At 43.9% G+C, this 21928-nt stretch overlaps 5 protein-coding genes across 7 annotated transcripts; 4 read left to right on the forward strand and 1 right to left on the reverse strand.

Moving 5' to 3' along the window:
* Window positions 1-1952: 1952 nt before the first annotated feature.
* On the forward strand, window positions 1953-3999 carry LOC115766406 (zinc finger protein 82-like). Its single transcript, XM_030710324.1, has 2 exons — window positions 1953-2409; window positions 2464-3999. The coding sequence occupies exons 1-2, from the start codon at window positions 1996-1998 to the stop codon at window positions 3880-3882; spliced, it is 1833 nt and encodes a 610-aa protein (XP_030566184.1). The 5' UTR covers window positions 1953-1995; the 3' UTR covers window positions 3883-3999.
* A 1912-nt stretch (window positions 4000-5911) lies between these two features.
* On the forward strand, window positions 5912-9564 carry LOC115766466 (rho GTPase-activating protein 27). 3 transcript variants are annotated; one of them, XM_030710406.1, is made up of 5 exons: window positions 5912-6143; window positions 7170-8632; window positions 8714-8819; window positions 8917-9099; window positions 9382-9564. In XM_030710406.1, exons 2-5 carry the CDS (start codon window positions 7471-7473, stop codon window positions 9473-9475), a joined length of 1545 nt encoding a protein of 514 aa, XP_030566266.1. In that variant the 5' UTR covers window positions 5912-6143; window positions 7170-7470; the 3' UTR covers window positions 9476-9564. The 3 variants fall into 3 exon arrangements, with proteins under 3 accessions (XP_030566266.1, XP_030566265.1, XP_030566267.1); XM_030710405.1 differs by lacking the exon at window positions 5912-6143 and having other exon boundaries at window positions 7116-8632; XM_030710407.1 differs by lacking the exons at window positions 5912-6143; window positions 9382-9564 and having other exon boundaries at window positions 7116-8632; window positions 8917-9375.
* Window positions 9565-10603: 1039 nt separating this feature from the next.
* LOC115766458 (multivesicular body subunit 12A) lies at window positions 10604-16647 on the reverse strand. Its single transcript, XM_030710390.1, has 6 exons — window positions 16488-16647; window positions 12736-13076; window positions 12379-12537; window positions 11986-12322; window positions 11313-11558; window positions 10604-11249 (listed from the first exon to the last, which is right to left on the reverse strand). Exons 2-6 carry the CDS (start codon window positions 12951-12953, stop codon window positions 11130-11132), a joined length of 1080 nt encoding a protein of 359 aa, XP_030566250.1. The 5' UTR covers window positions 12954-13076; window positions 16488-16647; the 3' UTR covers window positions 10604-11129.
* A 410-nt stretch (window positions 16648-17057) lies between these two features.
* On the forward strand, window positions 17058-18332 carry LOC115766413 (transcription initiation factor TFIID subunit 8). The gene is made up of 4 exons (XM_030710333.1): window positions 17058-17259; window positions 17318-17752; window positions 17823-17951; window positions 18013-18332. Exons 1-4 carry the CDS (start codon window positions 17109-17111, stop codon window positions 18294-18296), a joined length of 999 nt encoding a protein of 332 aa, XP_030566193.1. The 5' UTR covers window positions 17058-17108; the 3' UTR covers window positions 18297-18332.
* Window positions 18333-18529: 197 nt separating this feature from the next.
* LOC115766392 (40S ribosomal protein S12, mitochondrial) lies at window positions 18530-20921 on the forward strand. The gene is made up of 2 exons (XM_030710304.1): window positions 18530-18752; window positions 20487-20921. The coding sequence occupies exons 1-2, from the start codon at window positions 18701-18703 to the stop codon at window positions 20858-20860; spliced, it is 426 nt and encodes a 141-aa protein (XP_030566164.1). The 5' UTR covers window positions 18530-18700; the 3' UTR covers window positions 20861-20921.
* The last annotated feature ends 1007 nt before the right edge of the window (window positions 20922-21928 follow it).

Raw genomic sequence — 21928 nt, forward strand, 5'->3', positions numbered from 1 at the left:
TTGACAGGAACAGGGGCTGGGGCAAGCTCTATGTACACTGCAAGAAATTTGGGAACGAAACTTCTTTTTTTTCGTATTCTACCATTTAGGCAGTTAAAGAATGCATTATTTTTTTTAGATTTAAATTTGTTTGGTTGTTTTTGAAAATCTTCAGTTGAGTCCGGTGACCTTTTTATTTTATTATTATAAACAATAGAAATTCTATGTTCTTTATAAAATTAAAAAAAAAAAAGTACAATTTTCAAATAAAAAATGAAATACCTGCAAATTTAATCAAGAATTAAGTCTGCTTTTAAGCAACAGTTTTCATCAATTAAGGCAAAGCTATATACTTAATTCTTTTAGTGTACTGCCTAATAATGCAATGGCGTTGCAGCTGTGTGCAGCAAATGATGCTGCGGCTGCGCTGTTGACGTTAGCGTCGCTGCCAGTCGGCGCAGGTAAGCAACAACACAGAGCACAGCAAGTGGTATGCGTTTGCTTGTGTTTGTGTGGTATGTGTGTGAGTGTGTGTGTGTGTGTTGGTTTGGCATTGGCATGCCGTTTCGTTGTTGTTTTCATCAGTTTTATAGTTGTCTTCTATTTTGGGTTTTTGTTATTGCGTGGGTTTTTTTCTCAATTGCATTTTTGGGCGCGCTCTCGACGACGACGGGCGACTGAAATGTGTGCGTATGTGAGCTTGTGTGTGCGTGTGTGTGTGTGTGACCAAATACCAGAATTGCCTAGATAAGTAACAACAAATACGACTGACAACAGGATAGGCAATTCTCGATTAGTATTATTGTTGTTGTTGTTGGCTGGCTGCTGGCCAAACATGTCGGTGCCTGCCTGTCAGTCAGTCAGTCAGTCAATTTGTCCACTATTTCGTTTTCTTTTCGCATGCCGTTTGCATTCCACAGCGTCAACTTTGTTGCTGTTGCTTTTGTTGTAGTTGCGAGTGCTGCCACTTATGGCGTGTTGTTGTCGTTGCCACTAGGTTATTATGTATGCGTTGGGGGCATTTAATTCACATTTTAGCACAAATTATTAAATATTTGACAGCAACGACAACAACAACAGCAGCAATGGCAACGGCAATGAAAGTGAGAGCGCCGCCAAGTGAAAAGACTTCCGCTGTCCGCTGCCGAAAGAATTGCTAATTTATGCGATTATTGGTAAGGCCAAGCCATACACTCAAAAAAATATATATATATAATAAAGAGCAAAAAACAAAAAAGTTTGCTGCAGGCTGCCCTGTCGCCGTAGACGCGTTTTTGTAATTTTAATAACTATGCATTGTTTGGCCAATGGACAAACACAGAAAACGTGTTCGTTGTTGCGCTTGCCGCAGTGAAAGTAACAGGTGACCGCAGCGGTCAACGCCGAAAACGTCGCGCCGCTGTCAACGCCTCCAAAAGCAGCGCATCCAACACATACATAGGGTAGAGACGATATATGTATGTGTGCATTGTTGACCCACAGCTGAGACCCTTGCGCATGAAAGTCGCCGAGACGCGTGTGAAAGAGAGAACGTCTACGTCAGCTGTGCTGCACAGTTAAATTTCTACAATTTTTGGATTATCACTGACAAAATCAACAAATATACGTACACATGTACATACATTGTATATGCGTTTATGATTAATTGACATGATATGACAGCTTTTTGAGGCCCCAGTGTAAAGGCAACACAACTTGGCGTTCAATGCTGATAAGCCATAGTATTTTATGTTGATAATTAAGTTTTGCTTCATTAGCCAGCATTTCAATGCACCTTAAGCATGTCGTTGGTAACAATATCAGTTACACAAATTTGAATTCAAACAGTATTGCAAATAGCCGCGAGCAGTGGTCAAACAGTGTTGCAGAGTGAGAATTGGTAGCGATAGTTACAGCGGCTGTGCATAGCATACTTTTAAGCATTGCGATGCATATCGATATATTTGTGCTGCAAATATCGCAGTAAAAACTCGCACCTGAAACCAAAACAAGAATAGATTTTTCACATACAACAGAATGGCGCCACAATATGAACGTTGTGGCGACATTGTGTGGCTGTGCAAGCGTGAGGCGCGCATCTTTGCCTTCAAATGCCTCTACTGCGAGCACCAGACAACGGTCTTTCGCAGCTTCAAGGAGCATTTAATTGCCGCACACGCGGAAGAGATGCGCAAGTTTGATGCGAAAGAGGAGTCTGTCGAGACCAAAACTGTATGCAACACAATTGACACGGCATTGGAATGCCAACAAGAGATGCACAAGCAGCAGGCAAGTGTTGAAGTGGAAGTGCAGCGAAAAGCTAGCCAGAGCTTGCCAGCTGCAATCGAGTCGGAGCTGGACCTGGATGCTGCCTGGCAAGCGCAATTCGATGCGTCCAGCAGCAGCAGTGACAGCGACAGCGACAGCGACAGCGATGTGCTCAACACAGTGGTAAGCCAATACATTCTCTGTTTGCTCTCCGGCTCAATCTCATTCTTGGCACAGGCCGGCGATATGCCAGAATTTTGGCTGCAGGAGCAGCCCGTCATGGTATCGCTCATCGAGCAGCTGGAGAGCGCCCGCCCGCTGTGGGACAACACAATGCTGGAGTACCGCAACTACAAGCGACGCGGCGAGCTGTGCGACCAAATTGCACGCCAGCTCAACGAACAATACCAGCTGCAGCTCAAGTGCCAGGAGATTGCGGACTATGCCAAAAAGCTGCGCGCTGCCTATGCACAGGAACAGCGCCGCCTCCAGCAGCAACAGGGGGACGTGGCTGACGCTGTGGCTGCGACACCAGCAGCCTGGTATCACCAACGTCTCAGTTTTCTGGCCAACAGCGTGAGGCAGAGGCGCAGCAGCACACGGGCTGCTGCCGATGATGCGGCGGCCGCTGCGTTGCCTGTGCCACAGCTGACGCATGAACAGAACATCAAGTTCATAGAGCTGTATCGACGCAGTCAGCGCATCTGGGACATGCAGGATCTGAGCTGCCGGCTGCGGCATGCGCGTCTGGCGGCCAAGCAGCAGCTGCTGCAGCTGTGCCGCAGCGAGCTGCCGCAGGCACAGAAACTGGAGCCGGCACAGCTGCAGCGCTACATCAAGCACTTGCGCAAAACCTATGCGCAGGAGAAGCTGCGTCGCCTGGAGTGCGAACGCGGCGGAGCATCATATACGCCAAACATACAATGCTATCAGCAGCTGCAGTTTCTGGACGCGCATCTGGCGCCGTTCCGCTGCACAGAGTGCGACCAAATGCTGCACAGTGTGGATGGCTACAAGATGCATTGCGCCCAGCATAATGGCCGTTTGCCGTTCATCTGTCCGGTCTGCCAGCGCGGCTTTGCGCGCAGCGACAACTGCACAATACATCTGAGACGGCACACACAGGACTATCAGCTGGAGTGCACGGAGTGCGGCAAGCGCTTTGCCAATACCACGGATCTGCATGTGCATCGGCGGCAGCATACGGGCGAGAAGCCCTATTGCTGTGATGTCTGTGGCCAGCGCTTCGCCACGTGCTCGTTCTTTGTGCGCCATCGGCGGAGGCACCAGCAGCGACCCAAGGGCAAGTGCCATCTGTGCGGCAAGACCTTCTACGAGGTGTCCGTGCTGAACGATCACATCAAGGGCCATCTCAATGTGCGCGACAAGCAGTGCGATGTGTGCCGCAAGTGTTTCACCAGCGCCAAGTATCTGCGCCAGCACAAGGAGATCCATGCGCCGCACAAGCGCTACGTCTGTAAAATCTGCAGCAAGGGCTTTGCACAATATGCCGGCCTCAGCGGGCACATGAAGTCGCATGGTACGATTGTGCGCGGCATACCCAAGGCGCAGCCGAGCCCCAGCCCAACCGACAACGATCCCGGCACATTTCCAGACGACTTGACGCAATGGGACAGCCTGTCGGAAAGTCTCTAAGCCAAGCTCACAGGGTCAAGGAGGGAAGAGGCCAAGATTCGAATAGTATTAGTCGTCTGAGTATTATTATAGATACATTCATTTATGTTGATCTAAGAGATGTAAAGTTCCAGTCAATAAATTAAAGCTGGGCCTGTTTTTTGTTATTTAATCGCAACGTGCCGAAATTATTCTCGATCCCTAGCTATCGATACACATCTGTCTAACTATCGATATGAATCATTGGAACAATCGCCTCTTTTGCACATATCTATTAACGAAACCCCAGTTAAACTGACGCGCAATTACTAAATGAAATGCTCCAACAATAAATTCAATCTGTTCTTCGAAAAAATTCAAAAAATAGCAAAAAAAGCTTTTGGGTTTAGAAAAAATTACCTTTTAGACCCAAGCCAACTTTCAAGTGCCTAATTCTTGCTCGTGCTGGAGGGAACCTCGAAAATGAAGCCCTCTTTTATTTCTTTTGGTAATTTCGTAAGCTGGAAATTTCTTGTCTTTGTTGAACCAGGGCAGACTTGGGTCTGCAATCCAGCTAAAACACAAAGATTAAAATTTCTCAATTCCATAACTCGGTCGAATCTCATGAGATTTTCGCGAGGCTTGACTTTTACGTCGGCCTCTGGATCAAGTTGGCATCTAAATTTGGCAACATAATTCTTGGTCAAAATATATGTTAAAATTGTGCCCTCAATCTTATCCTATTTAAACAAGGGTTCCAATTGCCCACCCCCATAACTTGGTATTATATATATAATATAGTTATAGGTAACTGTATCAGCTGCAGTTGGATATTTTGCATACATTAAGCATAACCTCAAGAAATGTATTCCAAATATGCCAAAGAAGCTTTTTAAAATGTGATATTTTATATAATCTTCATGCGTGAAAAGTATGCTACACATATTTCTGTGAAATCAATACGAATTTGTAACTTGGAACATGGTTGAGAGCGTTGCCGTTGAACACTTTATCTGTATGGCAACTCTGGCTATATCGTTAGCCTGGACACAAACAAAATAGCAATCTCTTAAATCTACTTCAGATTTGTTAGGAAAAAGTGTATAGTATAAAGTATATAAATAAAATATAACAGAAGTGAATAATTTATAGATAAAAAGAATTCACACATGTCTTATATATATCTTTTTTATAGAGCAAACCAAAACCAAGATGTTCAGATAGGACGGGATTATGTGTTGCAAGAGATTGAAGGGCGAGCAAAAGGCTTATCAATTTGATTAGCACACTTTAGAAGATATGACCGAGTGATAAGTCGGCCTATTAACCCAAAAAAAAAAAAAATAAAACTGATTGCTTGACGATGGTTCAAATAGTTTTCCAGTTCCATGTATTTTGGGTATTTTGGACTTGGGGAAATGTATGTAACGGGCGGAAGGATATATATTCTTGTTCAGCTTCAACAGCCAAATCGATCTAGACGAGTGCGTGTGTGTGAATGTTATCGATAGCTTGTTCTATTTTCATGTAATCGATATAAATCGATGACAAAATTCAGAAGAATCAGAAGAAGAAAGCTGGAATGGTTGCAAAGACAGCGCATCTGCTAGTCGGGCACTCCCGACTAGAGCTGTTCTGATTGCTTCGGTTAGCTGCCAGTGTAAACATAGATATGGCTGAAAATGGATACGGTTTAGTCGGTAGGGGGAGAGGGAAAGGGGGGGGGGTGGGGGTGGGGTGGGAATGCCACTGAGAGGCGATCGTCGGTCAACTGTTTAGCGCTCTATCGCCAATTGGTTGGGGCTGCCTACACGTACTCGTACTCGTACTCGATACCCCGTCCAGTCGAGTTGTATGGGATTTATTTCAGCATTTGTTTTGGTGCGCTTTTATCTTATCGGACAGCCGGTTGCGCCTGGCGAGCGAGGCGAACCAACCGTTGCCGATAAGAGGCCACACAGCACTAAGAATTTCAATAGTTCGATTCGGGGCGAGAGCGTGAGGAAATCGGAAATTCGAGCTGCATGTGAATTGAAATCATGGCCGATCCCACTGCGTCATAGTTTGGCATCGTTTTCTCGTAACGGACGAACGGCATCTGCTCGAAAAAGGGAGAGCGCAACAGTGAGAGTGGGACAGAGAGAGAGAGAGCGCGAGAGAGAACAAGTGTAAGGACAGGGCAGCTTGTGGTTAACGGAACAAGCGACAATAACAATAACAAAGAAGAAACAACTACAACAACAACAAGAGAGCACAGTGGTGCACAGGCTACCGGAAATAAGCCCTTGACTGAAGCAGCAGAGGTAGGCATTTGCTTATAAGGCTTACAGTGATGTCTGCCTGGGTTGAACCACTCGGAAACTATTCACAAAATAGTATGTGCTTTCAAACTACAACAAATCGATCAGCAGCTGCGTTTTTATTATCTTGGGCCACACGAACTAGCAGTTCGTTTACAGTAGAGCCTTGACAAGTTCGACAGCCCGCAAGAGTATTGCACTTTCAGGCTTTAGTATAAATATTTCTTTAGTATGGCTGAGATACAAGTTAGTTAGTTAGATAATAGTATTTTTTTAAAGTGGGTAATTGTTTGATTTTTTTTTTTAAGAAATCAAATTTGGTATTTTTATACCCTGAACCCATTAAAAATGGGTATAAGGGTATATTGTATTTGTGCAAAATCCAAATGTATGTAACAGGCAGAAGGAAGCATCTCCGACCCCATGAAGTATATATATTCTTGATCTGCACCAATAGCCGAGTCGATCTAGCCATGTCCGTCTGTCAGTCCGTCCGTCCGTATGTATAAACGCAAGGATCTCAGAACCTATAAGAGCTAGATACATGAAATTGTAGATGCAGGTGCTGCTAGTTCCCGCGCAGATCGAGTTTGTTTCCGATAATCGATAACTTACTCCGCTTCAAAGCAATCGATAAAAATCGATATCGATATCCTGTTTTTTGGGCAATTTTGGTAAATATTAAGAGCTAGAGTCATTAAACTTGGCATATAGCTTCTTAAATAGAATATATATATATGCATTTGATGTTGGAAGAGGAGGGTTCAGGGTATCCCCTAGTCGGGAGCTCCCGACTAGAACCTCTTACTTGTTTTTTCATCATCAAGGAAAATAGCCAAAACAAATTTATACAGATGTACTTATTTATCAAAATTTATCAAAATAAGGAACAGCAAGCGTTGCAAAAGATAGCAAACAAGTCGCTGGGCACATATAGGCAGGCTTGACTGTAGCAGCTGGGAGCTACAATGAAGTACTTTATAAGCATATTGTATATACTTATTTATATGGCTGACATTTTCCGCATAGCTTGCACCACGGCGCGACGATAAGTCGCTCGCTTCGCTGACGTCATCGACGCGCTTGCAGAAAAGGCATAGTGGAAGCTGCGGCAGGAGTGCAAGAGGCGGCGGCGGACGCGGGAGCATGCGCAACAACAACAACAACAACAACAACAACAGCAGCAACATCAATCAGAAAAATAAGTAGAAGAAGAGTGAATTCGATAAGCTGAGCCCCGAGTCGGGCATCGAAGTCGAACTCGAACTCGAACTCGAAGTCGAAGTCGCAGTCGAACTCGAATTCAAATCGGATAAGGCAGCGCAGTGCAATGCAGGCTGGTGCCAGCAATGGGCCAGTGACGCCTGGCACGCCGGACTCGGCGCACATAATCATTGGCGCAGCTGGCTACGTGGCCCACGAGCGTCGGCAGCCACACCCGCCCAAGCGACTGATGAACTGTTTTCGCGATCGTTCGACAACAACATCCTCGAGTGCGCATTATGCGCGCTCGCACAGCTCAACGGCGACGGCGGCGACGACGGCGCTGCTGCGTCTGGAGAGCAGCGCCGGCTCCAGCCAGGCGCTGGATCAGGCTGGCATTGCGGCCGGCGGCGGCGGCGCTGGCCGCCCGGAGGCGGTGGTGCTGCTGCGCGAGCTGCGCACCAAGCCAAACAAATTGACGCTGCTGAAGAGCAGCAGCAGCAGAGATTTGACGCGCCTGCTGCTGGACGAATCGTCGACGGCATTGCTGGTATCCAATGGCAGCCTGGACATGTGCTCGTCCAATGCCTCATCGGCGGGCAGTCCGGCACAGGTGCGGGATCGCAACGGCAGCCGGGAATGCTGCACGGTGTGCGGCAGGCGCTGGCACAATCTAAAGCAGCGCATGCATACGCTGGAGCAGGATCTGCAGGCGCAGGCCAGCTACAGTCAGGAGCTGGAGCAGAAGCTGGCCGACCTGAGCCGCCAGCTGGCTGAACTCGTGCAGGAGAAGCGTCAACCCGTCGCCGCCTTCACCGCCGGAGCTGGCAAACGTTATGGCGGGGGCGTCACGCCCGTACGCCCCTCCAGATTGGCCGCCTGGATGAACTTGGCCAACTGGTGGAAGAGCCGTCCCAGCGTTGAGACGCTGCGCGAGCAGCGCATCTTCTTCGACGAGCCCTGCTTCGACACGGAACTGGAGCTGGTCCTCAAGCACGAACAGCACCGGACTGTGCCGCGCATTGTCATTGATTGCTGTGATCTGATTGAGCAAAAGTATCGACGCTCCTCGCAGCCCGTGGAGGGCATTTATCGCCAGTGCGGCGATTACAATAAAATCCAAACGCTGCGCTTCAACATCGATGCCAACGACTATGATGCACTGCGTCGACCCGGCGTCGATATACACGCACTAACCGGCGTGCTCAAGTTATTTCTGCGCGAGATCAAGAGCCCGCTGATCAGCGTTAACGAGGCCAAAACCTTCATTGGCCCGTCCAATCAATGGCGTAAGTCGTAACAGCCCCAAGTCGTATCGATCTCTAATTCAATCCCCCCCTCCCCCTCTCCCCATCCCTTACGATTTGCAGTACTCACCGAGCAAAACCAGAAGCTGGACATTCTCAAGAGACTGATACGTTCGCTGCCAGAGATAAATCGCGACACCATGGATTATCTGTTTGGTCACTTCAATCGGTGAGTTCGGCTATAGTCCATGTGAGCTCCAGGCATGTGGCCTAATTCTGAAATACTTAAATAAATACATCACCCACTCTCTCTCTCTCTCGTGTAGACTCACCAAGGTACCGTTGCAGCAGATTAGCGCCGAAACGTTATCGATATCGATAACACCATCGATATTTCACACTGTTGCCCAGGGTGTGCACATGAACGACATACAGGAGCTGCTACGCGAGGGCGAGACCCTGGCCGATTGTGTGAGGCTCATGATCGAGTACCAGGGTCGCATATTCGAGTAAGTGGAGCCAGTGCCCCCCTTCCCTCTCAAAAAAAAAAAATGTTTTGTACCTGTGGTGCTGGTATCATTGGTGTTGGCTAAACGTATTCTGCTCGTAAAGACCGTTGTTTCCCGGCTCTAAGATGCTTCCGATATGTATATATATATATATATATATGTATAAAGTTGTGTCGAACTTCTTTGCTAATTACTCACCTCGAACAATACCAAAAATTCCCCCATCAAAAACAAATCCCATCCGTACCCAATCCGTACTGCTCCCACATCATCTCTACACAGATGCACGGCCGATCGTCGACTGAAGCGTCTGAGTGTGCGCAACTTGAAGAAGACGCTTTCCCAACCGGATTTACTATTTCATAACTTATTCTGATAACGTGATGACACAAGAGCTCAACGTAACCCGATACGCTATACGTATTAGGATTATTGTACATATTGCATTAACGATTTTATATACTGTACATACCTATGAATATACTTATAAATATTCTGATATTTGAGTCTGTATCTATTGCTTTACATATGCATTGATCAATTACCCAGGCTGCCTAGAAGGTTATTCAATAATTTTGCTTAAAAGCTGTTCGATAAAACAATTTCTGGAATGGACATTTCCTGAGATTAACGTGTATCTAATATACATTCTCAAAATGCTAAGAAATAAAGAAGACGCTGGTGACGAAAGTTGTCTGTGGCCTACGCCTATCGATAACACGCTAGCGATAACCGTTAATCACGATAGACGCTAGAGATGGAAGCTGGCCAGCCTTAACTTAGCAATCGATAATTCTATACAGGGATATTTAAATTATCGATAAGTTTTTAATGGACAATTTTGACAGCTTTGTTAAATTTGCGATTCTTTGTTTTACACATAAAATTAGCTCAAGAACAAATGTTTTATTTAGCGAGCGAGAAAGAGAGAGAGAGAGAGAGAGAGGGGGAGCGAGGGGGAAAAGTCTATAGAGATAAGATCATAAAAGAGGCAATGCACAGTGCCTGGCCTTAAAGAAATATCATGCAATGCATTTGCCACATATGTATGTATATATAATTATGTATATTTAGATATAAATTTTTGTTTATTTCGAACAGCTGCATAACATTCATTATACGATTTGCGAGTGTGCATTAAAGGGTGTGCTTCAAGTGCAGGTTTTAGGTAAGATTTGTTTACTCTTTTTTTTTTTTTTAACGTATTCGTACAGTCTACATGTCTCTAGAACTAAGTACCATACAATAATTGAAATACCAACTCTGGTCTTACAGTGCTTAGCCAAATCTGTATGGTATATGTATATGTATTTCTATATATATATATATATATATATATATATATATATATATATACATATATATATGTGTATGCATATTTGTTTAGCAATACTTTTGCTGGCTTTCATTTTGACTGTTCAGCTTTAACATTAGACTAAGTAATTAATAAATATTTTTGTTTATATATATATATATATATATATATATATATGTGTGTGTGTATATATATAAATATTTGTTTTATCAGAGGGTTGTACATGGTATTGTATTGTGTGTACACAGATATATATATATATGTATATATCATAATCTATTGATTTCTGGTATTCAATTTAAAAAATAATAATAATGACAAACATTCGTTACACGATCACAATGTTGGGTCTAATATATATATATATATGTGTTTGTGATGTATATATATATATACTTGTTTATGTTAATGTATGTATGCTTACATGACTCAGAATAAACAACTGAATGCATATATGATAAATATACATACACGAAATTAGATACATATATTAAAGGCACAGGAATCGATACACACATATGGGTCTGAGGTCTTTTAAGAAATTATAATATAATTATTATCATATTGCATTGAATTAGAACTGAATGCAAATGGAAACTGAATATACAAATTGTGAGTGCCATTCATTTTGTTATTCATTCACATACACGTAAGTACATTTGTTGTATGCCAATTTGAACAGTTGAATCAATATCCTTTTTCATTTGCCAATGCCCTATTTGAAGAAGGGATTCTTGGAGGCCGACGATTTCATAGTGCACAGGATCTGACGCTCCAGCTGAAAGTCATAGTCGAGTGTTTTCAGCAACGATGAGATTTCGGGCAGTGTAGGCAACTGTTGTTAAAGAAATTCGTTTCATAATTTTCATCACATACATCAAATAGAAACTGGACTCACTTCAGTCATCAGCTGGCTGCGCTGCAGCATCGCATGCATGGCAAATGGCACGCCCTCCAGTTCGGTGTAGGTGCCCAGCGTGCCGATGCCGAAGTGGCCAGCACGGCCAGCTGTTCCAGTTCCAGTTGCTGCTCCTGCCGTCGACGCCGGACGCGGTGGCGCTGGCCGCTGTGGCGAATTGATTTGATAGTGCGCCTGTATCTCCTCATAGTCATGATGTTCCGTTGTCGCAGGCACCTGCGGCAGCTGCCAACAAATGGGATTCGTATTAACAAACTGGATGCTGTGTGTGCCGAGGCTATCCTGCATTTCTTTCACAAAACAAAGCCCTATTACAAATCTATTACAACTCGAAAAGAAGAAGATAGAGTCGAACTCTTCTTGGAAACCCCGCTGAGTTAAATCTATAGGAATGTTAATTCCAAGCGCAATAGAACAAATGCCTGTAGATGCCTAATTCCTGTAGAGTATACACGACTAGCAAAAACCTATTCGAAGAGAACCATAATTTGGTCGCTTTGGAATCTATAGACCAATCCTTCACTTCTCCCTACAAAACGGCAGCTCTTTGCCTTTGCAACAGATCTTAGTTATATCTTAACACAATATATTACTGACAAGACGAAGGAGCTACTGTCTAGCCATCAATAGGAATCGCTATATACGGACTCACCGGTCCACGTGAGTTGCGCTGGCCATGCAAATTGAGGCGATTCAGTGCCAGCTCCACTTCACAGCCGTTGCCTGGCACGGGCGGGGGCAGGCGCACCGGAATGGCGCCCGTTTTATAACAGATTAGGACACCATTGATATCGCCGGCAAGCTTAAAGCCATCGGGCGCTATCTTAAGCTTGGAGCAGAGTATTATGTCGGTAACGGCCTGGACAACAGTGCCGCGTTTCGACAGCTTGTAGGCGATCTGACGTTTGCGCCACGCCTTCTGATCGGTGTCCGCGGTGCGGGAGAGCAGCGAGAATTCCTTGGGCGGTGGCACCTTCTCGGCAATGACTCTGCAGGGAATTGCTAAGGTTTAGATTTGTGTACATATTTTATTGAGCACACTTACTTGAGCGTCTCCACGACGTATTCGGGCAGGCCCTCGGATTTGGACAGGCACAAATAGCGTGTGGTTTGTCGCCCAAAGAGTATGTTATTTTCACGCCAAAGATCCGCATCCGCATCCTGATCATATGTCCGATGTATGGCATTGAAGTTCTTTGGGCAGCTAAAAAAATGAAAAATTGAATTGAATATAATTGAGGTTATGACATCGGCTTGATTAATGGCTCATTTATAAGAGCGAGTGGAAGAGGTCACGGAACTAGTTCAATTGGCATAAGTGCAATTGCTCAAGCGACCAGTTCATTGAACTAGTTCAGCTAGCTTTTAGAGAGAGAGAGAGAGAGAAAATGATTCCACTTACCGATCGAAGTCTTCGACAATGTGCAGTGAGGTAATTGGCCGATTGTCCGGCAAAAAGTTCCTGATCGAATTGAACACATTCATGGGGCTGGTCGCCGAGCCGTTCGGTGCCGCCGCTGTCTGCGCTGCGGCCGGGCCGAGCAGGCCGTTGGGCGGCAGAGCCGTGTTGATGGCCAGAGCCGTGCTACCGCTCTGGATGTGCTTGCCGGCCTTGTTCATGTCCAGGCGGCGACTGTTGGCCAGCTGTGTATGTGTGTGCGCGTGTGTGTGTGTGTGTGTGTGTGGGAGAGAAAGTCGCGCTTATCGCCGACTGCCGGATGCGCTGCTTGCGTTCACTTCGAGCTGCTTGAATAAAACAAATACACGTGAGCATAGGCACGGCTATGTGAGTTATGTATGTAGGTTTATAATTCTTTGGAGTCTCAAGTTTTTGACACATTACTCATACGCCTCGTTGCCGACTTCGCTAAAGCCATTTTCAATGACATTTCCAATAAGGCAGCGTTCAATATTTTCTGAATGGGCATTTCCCCAACTCTGATTCATAATCGATCAGCGCTGCACTCTGTGGCCACTTTCTGGCTATCATATTAAAACAAAAACAACAACAACAACAACAACAAGGAAAACAAAAACAAATCTAAAGGCAAACTTATTGTTATTTTTATTGTTAACGCCAAAAGTTTCTCTTTTGCACTCAGCAGAACAAAAACAAACAAATGCGCCATCGGGCTCAAGTGCGCACATATTTATACCCTGTACACACGGCAAATGGTTAAAGAGGGTATCATGTTTCTGGGCAAGCGTTTGTAACAGGCAGCCGGCAGTATCTAGAATCGATCCAAGCAAGACCAGCTGTATTAATCCGGTGATTTTACATATATATATCTATATTCGAGCTTATCGTTCATCGATAACTTCAATTTTCTTACTATCGATTAATATCGATTTGAAGACTTTGTTTTAAACAAAGAAAACATATTTAACTTTTTGAATAACTACCGTCGCTTGGTCCAGGGTAACTTCTGGCCGGGCACGCCCAGCTAGCGCACTCTTGCTATACCCTAACATGTGAAGCGGCTGCACCAACTTTCCTATCAAGCAGCCCCTTGAAAGAAATTAGTAGTTTTGGATAGGCCAGGTTTTGCGTCAAAAGTAGAAAGTTCCGGACGTGACGGAATAGCATGTAAATAAACCAAATCTGAGAACTGAAGCTTCAATTGTTTAAACAAATTTCACATGCACGTGCATAAAAAATAACGTGAAGAGTGCAAAAAAGTGTTATGATAGAATTCACGGAAAGAACTTGATGTCATATTGCTAGCACGTTTAGGAATACGATTTTCAAATGTATGAGAATAGATCTTTTGCAAATCTTTTACACGATTACGTCAAAGTCTCGACAAACACGCACGCCAAATTGAAACGTGATTTGTTGTCCCGTGTATTGACCCCAAAGGTAGACTTTATCTCCAAACTATCGGAACCTACAAGACTATACCTTTTTTGTATACCCTGAACCCATTAAAAATGGGCTTAAGGGTATATTGTATTTTGTGCAAAATCCAAATGTATGTAACAGGCAGAGGAGGCTTCTCCGACCCCATAAAGTATATATATTCTTGATCAGCACCAATAGCCGAGTCGATCTAGCCATGTCCGTCCGTCTGTCTGTCCGTATGTATGAACGAAATTTTCGATGTAGGTGCTTTTAGTGCCTGCGCAGATCGAGTTTGTTCCCGATAATCGATAAATAACGCCGTTTCCAAGCAATCGATTAAAATCGATATCGATATCCTGTCTTTTGGGCAATTTTGGTAAATAATAAGAGCTAGAGTCACCAAACTTGACATATAGCTCCTAAAATAGAATATATATATTCATTTGATGTTGGAAGAAGAGGGTTCAGGGTATCCCCTAGTCGGGAGCTCCCGACTAGAACCTCTCACTTGTTGTTATATGGTTACCTAAGATATTTCCTTCAGCAACTAAATAATGCAGATCATCAGTATATATATTTAATTATAATCATTTATATCAATTAACTAATTTAACTAATATTCAATTCAATTTCAGGCCTTAAAGCGTATTTAAGCTTCGGTGTGCCGTTTTGTTTGTGTGTTATCATTGATAAATTGAATATGCATAAGCGATTTGCTTAGACAAGCAACAGCGCTGAAATTTGATCAAGTACTATATAAACATAATTAACTTATGCGAATAGCTTGCACATGCACGTTTGTTTACGTTTATTCCGTCTGTGTGCATGCGGCCAGTGCTGCCCATCAAGAAAAAGCTAATTATATACGTATGTATGTATGCATGTCGAGCAAAGCTAAGAACATGATTAACTATATTGCACTCTTGAGATTTCGCTGTTTTCAGTACATTAATAATTTAAATGTGTATACATACATATATCCCAAATGCAATATCTGATAATCCGCACTATTTTTACACATTTATAGCCGACGTTGTGACTTTCAGTAGACAAAACTGCGACTCTAAAGCCATATAATGCGTATTTTATGGCTTTGATAATGAGTAAAACAGGAATGGCTAGCTCAGCGTATAGATAAGTATTGATAATTTACCAAGATACATACATATATGTATTATCATTTCGCAAAATGTACACAAGCAAGTTCGAATTGCCGCTGTTTCTAGCCAGATTTGACGAGATATCCGGTGCATTTGGCAGCACTGGTTTACAGTAACAAGCTAAAAGCGAATGAAGAGGAAGCAGCATTAAAGCAAAGCTGCCGCATCCCGTTTATTTGTCTGACACTCGATCTGCTTCATTTGCTGATAAGAGTCAAGAGTCAAGGTGCTAATAAAATAGCAGATAATGCAAAACAAAAAAAAAACATACACACACACGCAGAATCTCATTCATAGAGCAGCCTTCGAGAGCTTTGAGTCATCACAATAATTTAGAGAGGGGGGAAGGAAAGCAACACAATCTTAAAAAATCGCAGCTGGACGGCGCAATGAAGAAACCAGCAAATATGAGTAAGGTTTAAGTAGGTGGACGGCCATGAAGGGGGCATGGGGGCCAAGTGCAAGACAAAGAACAATAAACTGCAGTACGTGACAAGGGCCAAAACCGTGGTGTAAGACAAGCAGACAGACAGAGAGCAAAAACAGCAGCCGTTAACTAACACTCGCTCGCACATATGTACACACATAAGCTTACCCGTTCACCCGCGCTCGCTCCCACTTCAGCATACACACACACACACACACGCACAGGCACAGGCACTAAATAAAAATTACGAGTTTTGAGTGAAAACAAGAATTTTTCGGGCGCATTTCGCAATTTGAATAACACAAAAATAGAAACGTTTTATATAGTTGAGAGTTTTTAGTGTTGCTTCTTGCGTACACAAATCAAATTTGAAGCGTAAATTGCAGGGCAACTAATTGAAAATGAAAGGCGGCGGCAGCAGCAGCAGCAGCAGCGACAGCGACAGCAGCAGTCGGCGTCGTTAGCGGCAGCATCAGTATGCCGCTGCACACATATATACACACACAGCATACATAGATAGCTGCACATAATTAGCATTCACTGCTGCTGCTGCTGCAGCAGTTCATTCTTATAAGATTGAATTTTGAGTGAATGCAGAAAAGCTTCGCGCTGCTGCGCTGACAACAACAACCGCAACAGCAGCAGTTGCAGCGGTAGCGGCAGCGGTCGTCAGCAGCACCAATACCAATTAATAAATAAATTTGTGTTGCTCATTGGTTACGTACCTTTTGCACTGTTTGCGTCAGGTATATGAATTGCATTTAATTGTACAATTATTGTTAGCCTTGTTGCTATTTTTAATACACAATTGCACTTTTTTTCGTAGACATAAAACAAATAACAAAAAAAATACACTGCGATTGTTTAGCGCCCGCCGCCCGCACACTCCGTCAGCTGTGGATAATTAAAATCAACTAATGCCAGTGTGGCCGTATTCAACGCTCTGCTCTTTGGTCTGGTTCGATAAAGAACATTTTACTTAGTCCAAGAACGAACTTGTTCAATTCTGCACGATCTATTGAACTAAAGGAACTTTTTGTTCAAAGGCTCAAGAAGTACCTCTATTTTCTTTAAATTTTTTCAGCGCATAAAATGTTTAGTTTTAAACCAATTTTAAAATTTATGCTCTCTTTTAAAACGTATTGCGTCTCTAGTTTACTATATATAATATAGTAAAAAATTGCCCAGCTGCGACTTGCTCACCTAAACGATATTTGTACGCCCGCATTGAGTATATCGATATTCTAATTAATCAGCGACTTGTATGCAAAAATCGATACAAAATCAACAAACTCGCTTTTACCAGATGCTTTAACGCGGATTTTAAGCAAATAAATTTAAACCTGATGGAAAAGGCCATGGAAGCGATTGCAATACCCACCATTGATGCATATCGGCGTCTGCTGAACAAGGCTGTCTCCCAGCTGCTGCTGGACAAAGGCGCCGCCCTGGCCAGCAATCAATGCCTCGAAACGCTGACCCAAATGATGCAGGCGCGTAAGTGTGAATTATTTTATTATACACGTTTGTGTGTATTAAAATATTCCATTTGCAGTGATCGTTGAGATTGGCAATTCGGCGCACAACTACTGTGAGCTAGGCGGCCGCACCATGCCCACCGTGGGCGACGTTAGCTTGGCGCTCATCAATATGGGCATCAACATAAGTAGCCTGGAGCCGTATGTGCGCCGTGGCAGTCATGTGCCGATACCGCTGCCATCACAACAAACCCAACAGCGTCAGTTGAGTCTGCTGCAGGCGGGCAGCAAGGCGTCCCATCCGCATTACGTGCCCAGCTATTTGCCAGCAATGCCCGATCCTCATGCGTATATTCGAACGCCCACGCATAAGCAGCCCGTTACCGAATACGAGGCAATACGGGAAAAGGCAGCCAGTCAGAAGCGTGACGTTGAGAAGGCGCTGACCAAATTCCTGTGCAAAACAACAGAAACAAACAATCTCTTTCCCACCGAGGACAACATGTTTCCGTGTAAGTATGCGCGCGCTTAATTCTTGGTTGTTTATTCAAATGTTTCGACTTCTTTTTCTGAATGCAACAGTAATCGCCTGTAAGCCCGCCTTTCCGGCCTATGCAGCTGCCTTGAATCCCACAGATCAGGTATTTGACTTTGAGGAGCTGGAGTACCACTACTTGGTGGCCAATCGGACGGAAGATGTGCCCAGTAAAGGTGGGTCCGAATTGCACACAATAGATATTCCTACTAACACAGGCTCTACTTTCATTTGCAGAGGAGGGCGAGGAGGGTGACAGTGAGAACGAGGAACTGGATGGCGACAAGTCCAAGGAGGAGAAGCCCGAGCTGGAGATCAAGCCCAATTCAACAACAAATAAAGCTATTTTAGAGAATCCCAATATAGACAATCCCTACTTGCGTGCCGCTACACTGCCCAAGCGGTCCAAGCAGCACAGTGAGTGCACTACACCACGCATGCTGCCCTCACGAAGTCTGCACTCGGCTTCACCCACGACACCAACGCCCTCAACTCTAGAGATAACCAAAAGTAGTTCTTAATTATAATTATGAATATATGCATTGTAATTGTGTTTAGTTTTTAAAAAATATTGGATAAACAAACTCTTTTTTTCTTATCGATAGTTCGTGCTTTTGCATAAAATGGTGTTTGATAGCAGCGCTGCGGCAACAAACAGCTGTTTCGGTATAAAAATACATTTTTCTTATCGATAGCTCGTGCTATTGCATAAATAGGTGTTAGGTGGCAACGCTGCGGCAAAAATCAGCTGTTTACCAGGCCGCAGCAACATTACAGTGCATTTTACATTTTACTAAGTTGAATTAATAAAATTCTTTTTAAAAGTGTTTATTAAATTAAGAAGCCATCAAATTGTTGTTGTTTTCGTTGCTAACAAGCGGCTGCTGTACACGAAGTATACATATTAGCGCTAAACGTGCTCAACATGAATTTCCTGCGCCAAACATTCAACGTTACGAAACAATTGACGGCACAAGGTAAGTTTTGACAAAAACCCCTATTTAAAACATTGCTTAGCGGCTATTTATTCATATTCGGGTCTCGAGTTCTATATACACACGCGCCCACTGCTTAATTGCCAACCATGTGAGGCAGCCGCTAGCCGCTTGCGCACATCCATTTCCAATTGGTGACTGTGCGCATTTTGTGTTTATCCAAGGATCCTGCGTTCCATTGTGTGCACACAATGATTTGTATTGTCTGTGGTTTGCCTACGATTTCAACTCTTTTACATGGGCGCGTGGCCGGCTTGCGAGCCCGTCGCCCGTCTGCCAGTTCCCTAGTCGTCGCACCCCCTCTCCCCCACCCCCTTACCTTGTGTCTAGTATGTGAATATTTTTATAAGCGTTTTCTCATGTGTGTTTCCTGCTTGTGTGCTTTAATGTGTCCTCAAAACTGTTGGCGGAGCCTACAAAGTGTGTATATACATATGTATATAGAAAAAATATATATATGTGTTCAGTCGAGGATTTCTTGTCATTGGAAGGAGCGAGAGAAAAATGGGTTTGTCAATGAAAAACTTATAATTTTCATTATATGCAACATTTATTAATATCATCTTTTCAATACATAGGTTGGACAAAGATTAAGTTCTTGTATGGAAAACTTTTCTTCTGTTCTTCAAGATAACCTCGGCAAAGTCGGCCAATGCGATCGCAATTCTGCTCACAAGTCCATTCAATTTTTGGCCTAGCAAAAAACGCATTCGTTTTTCTGCTTGTTTTTAATTAAAATTCACACCAAAATCCACATAACATGCGGCCCACCATTAACAATGGGAATTTGCATGACATGCACACAATAAGGAAAAAACAACAAAAAAAAAAAGTGAAAAGGACACACACACACACACACACACACACACACACACACACACACAGGTGCGTTCGGGTCAGTTGCGGATCGCGACAGACAATGCTGGGAGCTGTGATTAGCATAGTTCTTGCTGTGCGCCTGCTCCCATTGTTAACAATTGTCCAGCGTTATGGTAATCATTACCTGTGTGTGTGCGTGTGGCATTTAATTAAAAATTGTTGTCGTTTTCGATTTTGGCTGCAGTACAGTCCAGTCCAGTCCAGTCCAGTCGGGAGTCCAGCTGAACAGAAATCTGAGCATCAGACAGCCAACCCCCGTGCGTGGTTAAAGGTTTTCAATCCTTAAAAGGCTTGAGAACTGCATTTGCCGCTGACCCACAGCCGCGTCATTTGGCTGCAATTATTTGTGAAAATAACCTTATATGCATGATATATGGATGGATCGATGGATGGATGGATGTATGCATGGATGTGCGCAGCATAACAATTATTTTGCGATATTCACAGAGATTAGCCACAACAAAAGGCGAATGGCCATTGTTGGTTGGGCATTTGGAACTGGCCAACTGTTTCTGACCCTTTTGTTGAGGTCGAGTCTGTTCTCTCGTTTGTGTCAAATGTTTTAAGCCGCTCGCTGCGGCTGCGCTCACACATGCGGCAGCTACCATATAGAATTTATATATATATGTACACATATTTAATTGGTACAGTTGTGTCCACTTGCATTGTATGCGTACAGTTAACGGACTCTTGCAATTCTCGACAAGTTAAAGATACGAAGACGGGACAACTAGGCGTTGGCCATTGGGAATCGGAAGCCTTACAGACAGCCTGCGCTTATAACTTGTTCTCAGCTCACTCTCTCTCTCTCTCTCTCTCATTTTGATTACATTGCAGCTCTGCAGAGCAACTATTTGTGTGCCGCATTGCGCGGCATGGCATCGTTGAATCAAATGCATCGCACTGGACCGCACATAAAGAAGCGTCCACCACGTCAGCCGCTGGATGGTAAACCCTTTGCCAAGGGCGTTGTGCTCAAGACATTGATCAAGAAGCCAAAGAAACCTAACTCGGCGAATCGTAAATGCGCGCTGGTGCGCTTATCCACCGGCAAGGAGATGGTCGCCTATATACCCGGCATTGGGCATAATCTGCAGGAGCATAATATTGTACTGTGTCGCGTCGGACGACTGCAGGATGTGCCCGGCGTCAAGCTGAAGGCGGTGCGCGGTGTCTACGACCTGGCGCATGTTATCAAGAAGGGCCAATAACAACCAACTACCATGTAATTCTCTTCCATAAAAAAAAAAAATGATAAGAAAACAAACCAAATGTTCAAATCTTTGAGTGTCATGTTATTATTGTGCAGCATATATTATTTTGATTTTTTTATGGAAAATTGTGCAGCTCAGCCGGCTTAACGTAAGTAGTCAATACACACGCACACACACGCACAACAAGTGAGCTCTGGCCTCGCCTCATCCCAACTTGTCTTGCCGTAATCTTAAGTCAACAGGCCAATTGCGGGCCAGACAATTGGCCAGTGTTGCCAACTGCGTGGTCAAAAAAACAAGCTAAATCCCATTTGAAAATAGCTAAAAATAGCCTGAGCATGAATTGGACAGCTGAAGGCCGCTGAAATTGGCCAAAATTTGGCCAGAATATAGCTGACATCGCAACACTGCACATTTGTTGCCCATTCGGAATATGGTTTTAACGGCATTTTTACGCTTTAGCAGGCAAATCCCTTTTTGAAGAAACAGCCCGTCTTTACTTTTTAACAGAATTTGCTTGCACAAATTTTATGCCAAATAATCGTTAAGCGAAATGGGCGTCGACAGGCCACGCCACATTTTCACAGTACGCAGAGCCTCGCCTCGCCTCGCCTGTGCTACAGGATACGACAAATTTGGAATAGGCACTGACATGGTTGTCGAGCATCTGGGCTGTACGATAACATCTGTATTAAATTAATCACAAATTAAAGCTTCCAAAGGATATTGGCAAAATGAAAATTCCCCTATTAATCTTTCTGGTTATCCTGAATATCTGGGTAGTCCTAGGTGTGGAGCTGGTGTTGTTTATGACAGAGGAGCTGAAAACTAACATATACGAGCATAAAAACATTAATTGATCAGGAATCCATATGCAACTTGAGGTCCGACCCACTGATGAGGGGTACATGAGGATTTTCAGATGTGATTATTATTTGTTACTCATCAATTGATGTGGCGGGTAAGTCAAGTTTTCACATATTACATTTTCAGTTTAAATACAACGCCAGCTGCTGTTATTTATATTTGATCGTTTGGGCCGAATTCCCAAAGATCTCTACTTCA

Source organism: Drosophila novamexicana, unplaced genomic scaffold (assembly GCF_003285875.2).
Source record: "Drosophila novamexicana strain 15010-1031.04,08,12 unplaced genomic scaffold, DnovRS2.1 tig00001151-arrow-arrow-pilon, whole genome shotgun sequence".
NCBI classification, from domain to species: Eukaryota; Metazoa; Arthropoda; class Insecta; order Diptera; family Drosophilidae; genus Drosophila; species Drosophila novamexicana.

Excerpts from the sequence above, each read along its gene's own strand:
- LOC115766406 (XM_030710324.1), top strand. The coding sequence starts at position 1,996 with ATGGCGCCACAATATGAACGTTGTGGCGACATTGTGTGGCTGTGCAAG. Across the intron at positions 2,410-2,463 it reads GCGATGTGCTCAACACAGTG|GCCGGCGATATGCCAGAATT; the intron begins GTAAGCCAATAC and ends TTCTTGGCACAG.
- LOC115766466 (XM_030710406.1), top strand. The coding sequence starts at position 7,471 with ATGCAGGCTGGTGCCAGCAATGGGCCAGTGACGCCTGGCACGCCGGAC. Across the intron at positions 8,633-8,713 it reads TGGCCCGTCCAATCAATGGC|TACTCACCGAGCAAAACCAG; the intron begins GTAAGTCGTAAC and ends TACGATTTGCAG. Across the intron at positions 8,820-8,916 it reads CTGTTTGGTCACTTCAATCG|ACTCACCAAGGTACCGTTGC; the intron begins GTGAGTTCGGCT and ends TCTCTCGTGTAG.
- LOC115766458 (XM_030710390.1), bottom strand. The coding sequence starts at position 12,953 with ATGAACAAGGCCGGCAAGCACATCCAGAGCGGTAGCACGGCTCTGGCC. Across the intron at positions 12,323-12,378 it reads TACGTCGTGGAGACGCTCAA|AGTCATTGCCGAGAAGGTGC; the intron begins GTAAGTGTGCTC and ends AATTCCCTGCAG. Across the intron at positions 11,559-11,985 it reads AGCGCAACTCACGTGGACCG|CTGCCGCAGGTGCCTGCGAC; the intron begins GTGAGTCCGTAT and ends ATTTGTTGGCAG.
- LOC115766413 (XM_030710333.1), top strand. The coding sequence starts at position 17,109 with ATGGAAAAGGCCATGGAAGCGATTGCAATACCCACCATTGATGCATAT. Across the intron at positions 17,260-17,317 it reads GACCCAAATGATGCAGGCGC|TGATCGTTGAGATTGGCAAT; the intron begins GTAAGTGTGAAT and ends TTCCATTTGCAG. Across the intron at positions 17,952-18,012 it reads GGAAGATGTGCCCAGTAAAG|AGGAGGGCGAGGAGGGTGAC; the intron begins GTGGGTCCGAAT and ends TTTCATTTGCAG.
- LOC115766392 (XM_030710304.1), top strand. The coding sequence starts at position 18,701 with ATGAATTTCCTGCGCCAAACATTCAACGTTACGAAACAATTGACGGCA. Across the intron at positions 18,753-20,486 it reads GAAACAATTGACGGCACAAG|CTCTGCAGAGCAACTATTTG; the intron begins GTAAGTTTTGAC and ends ATTACATTGCAG.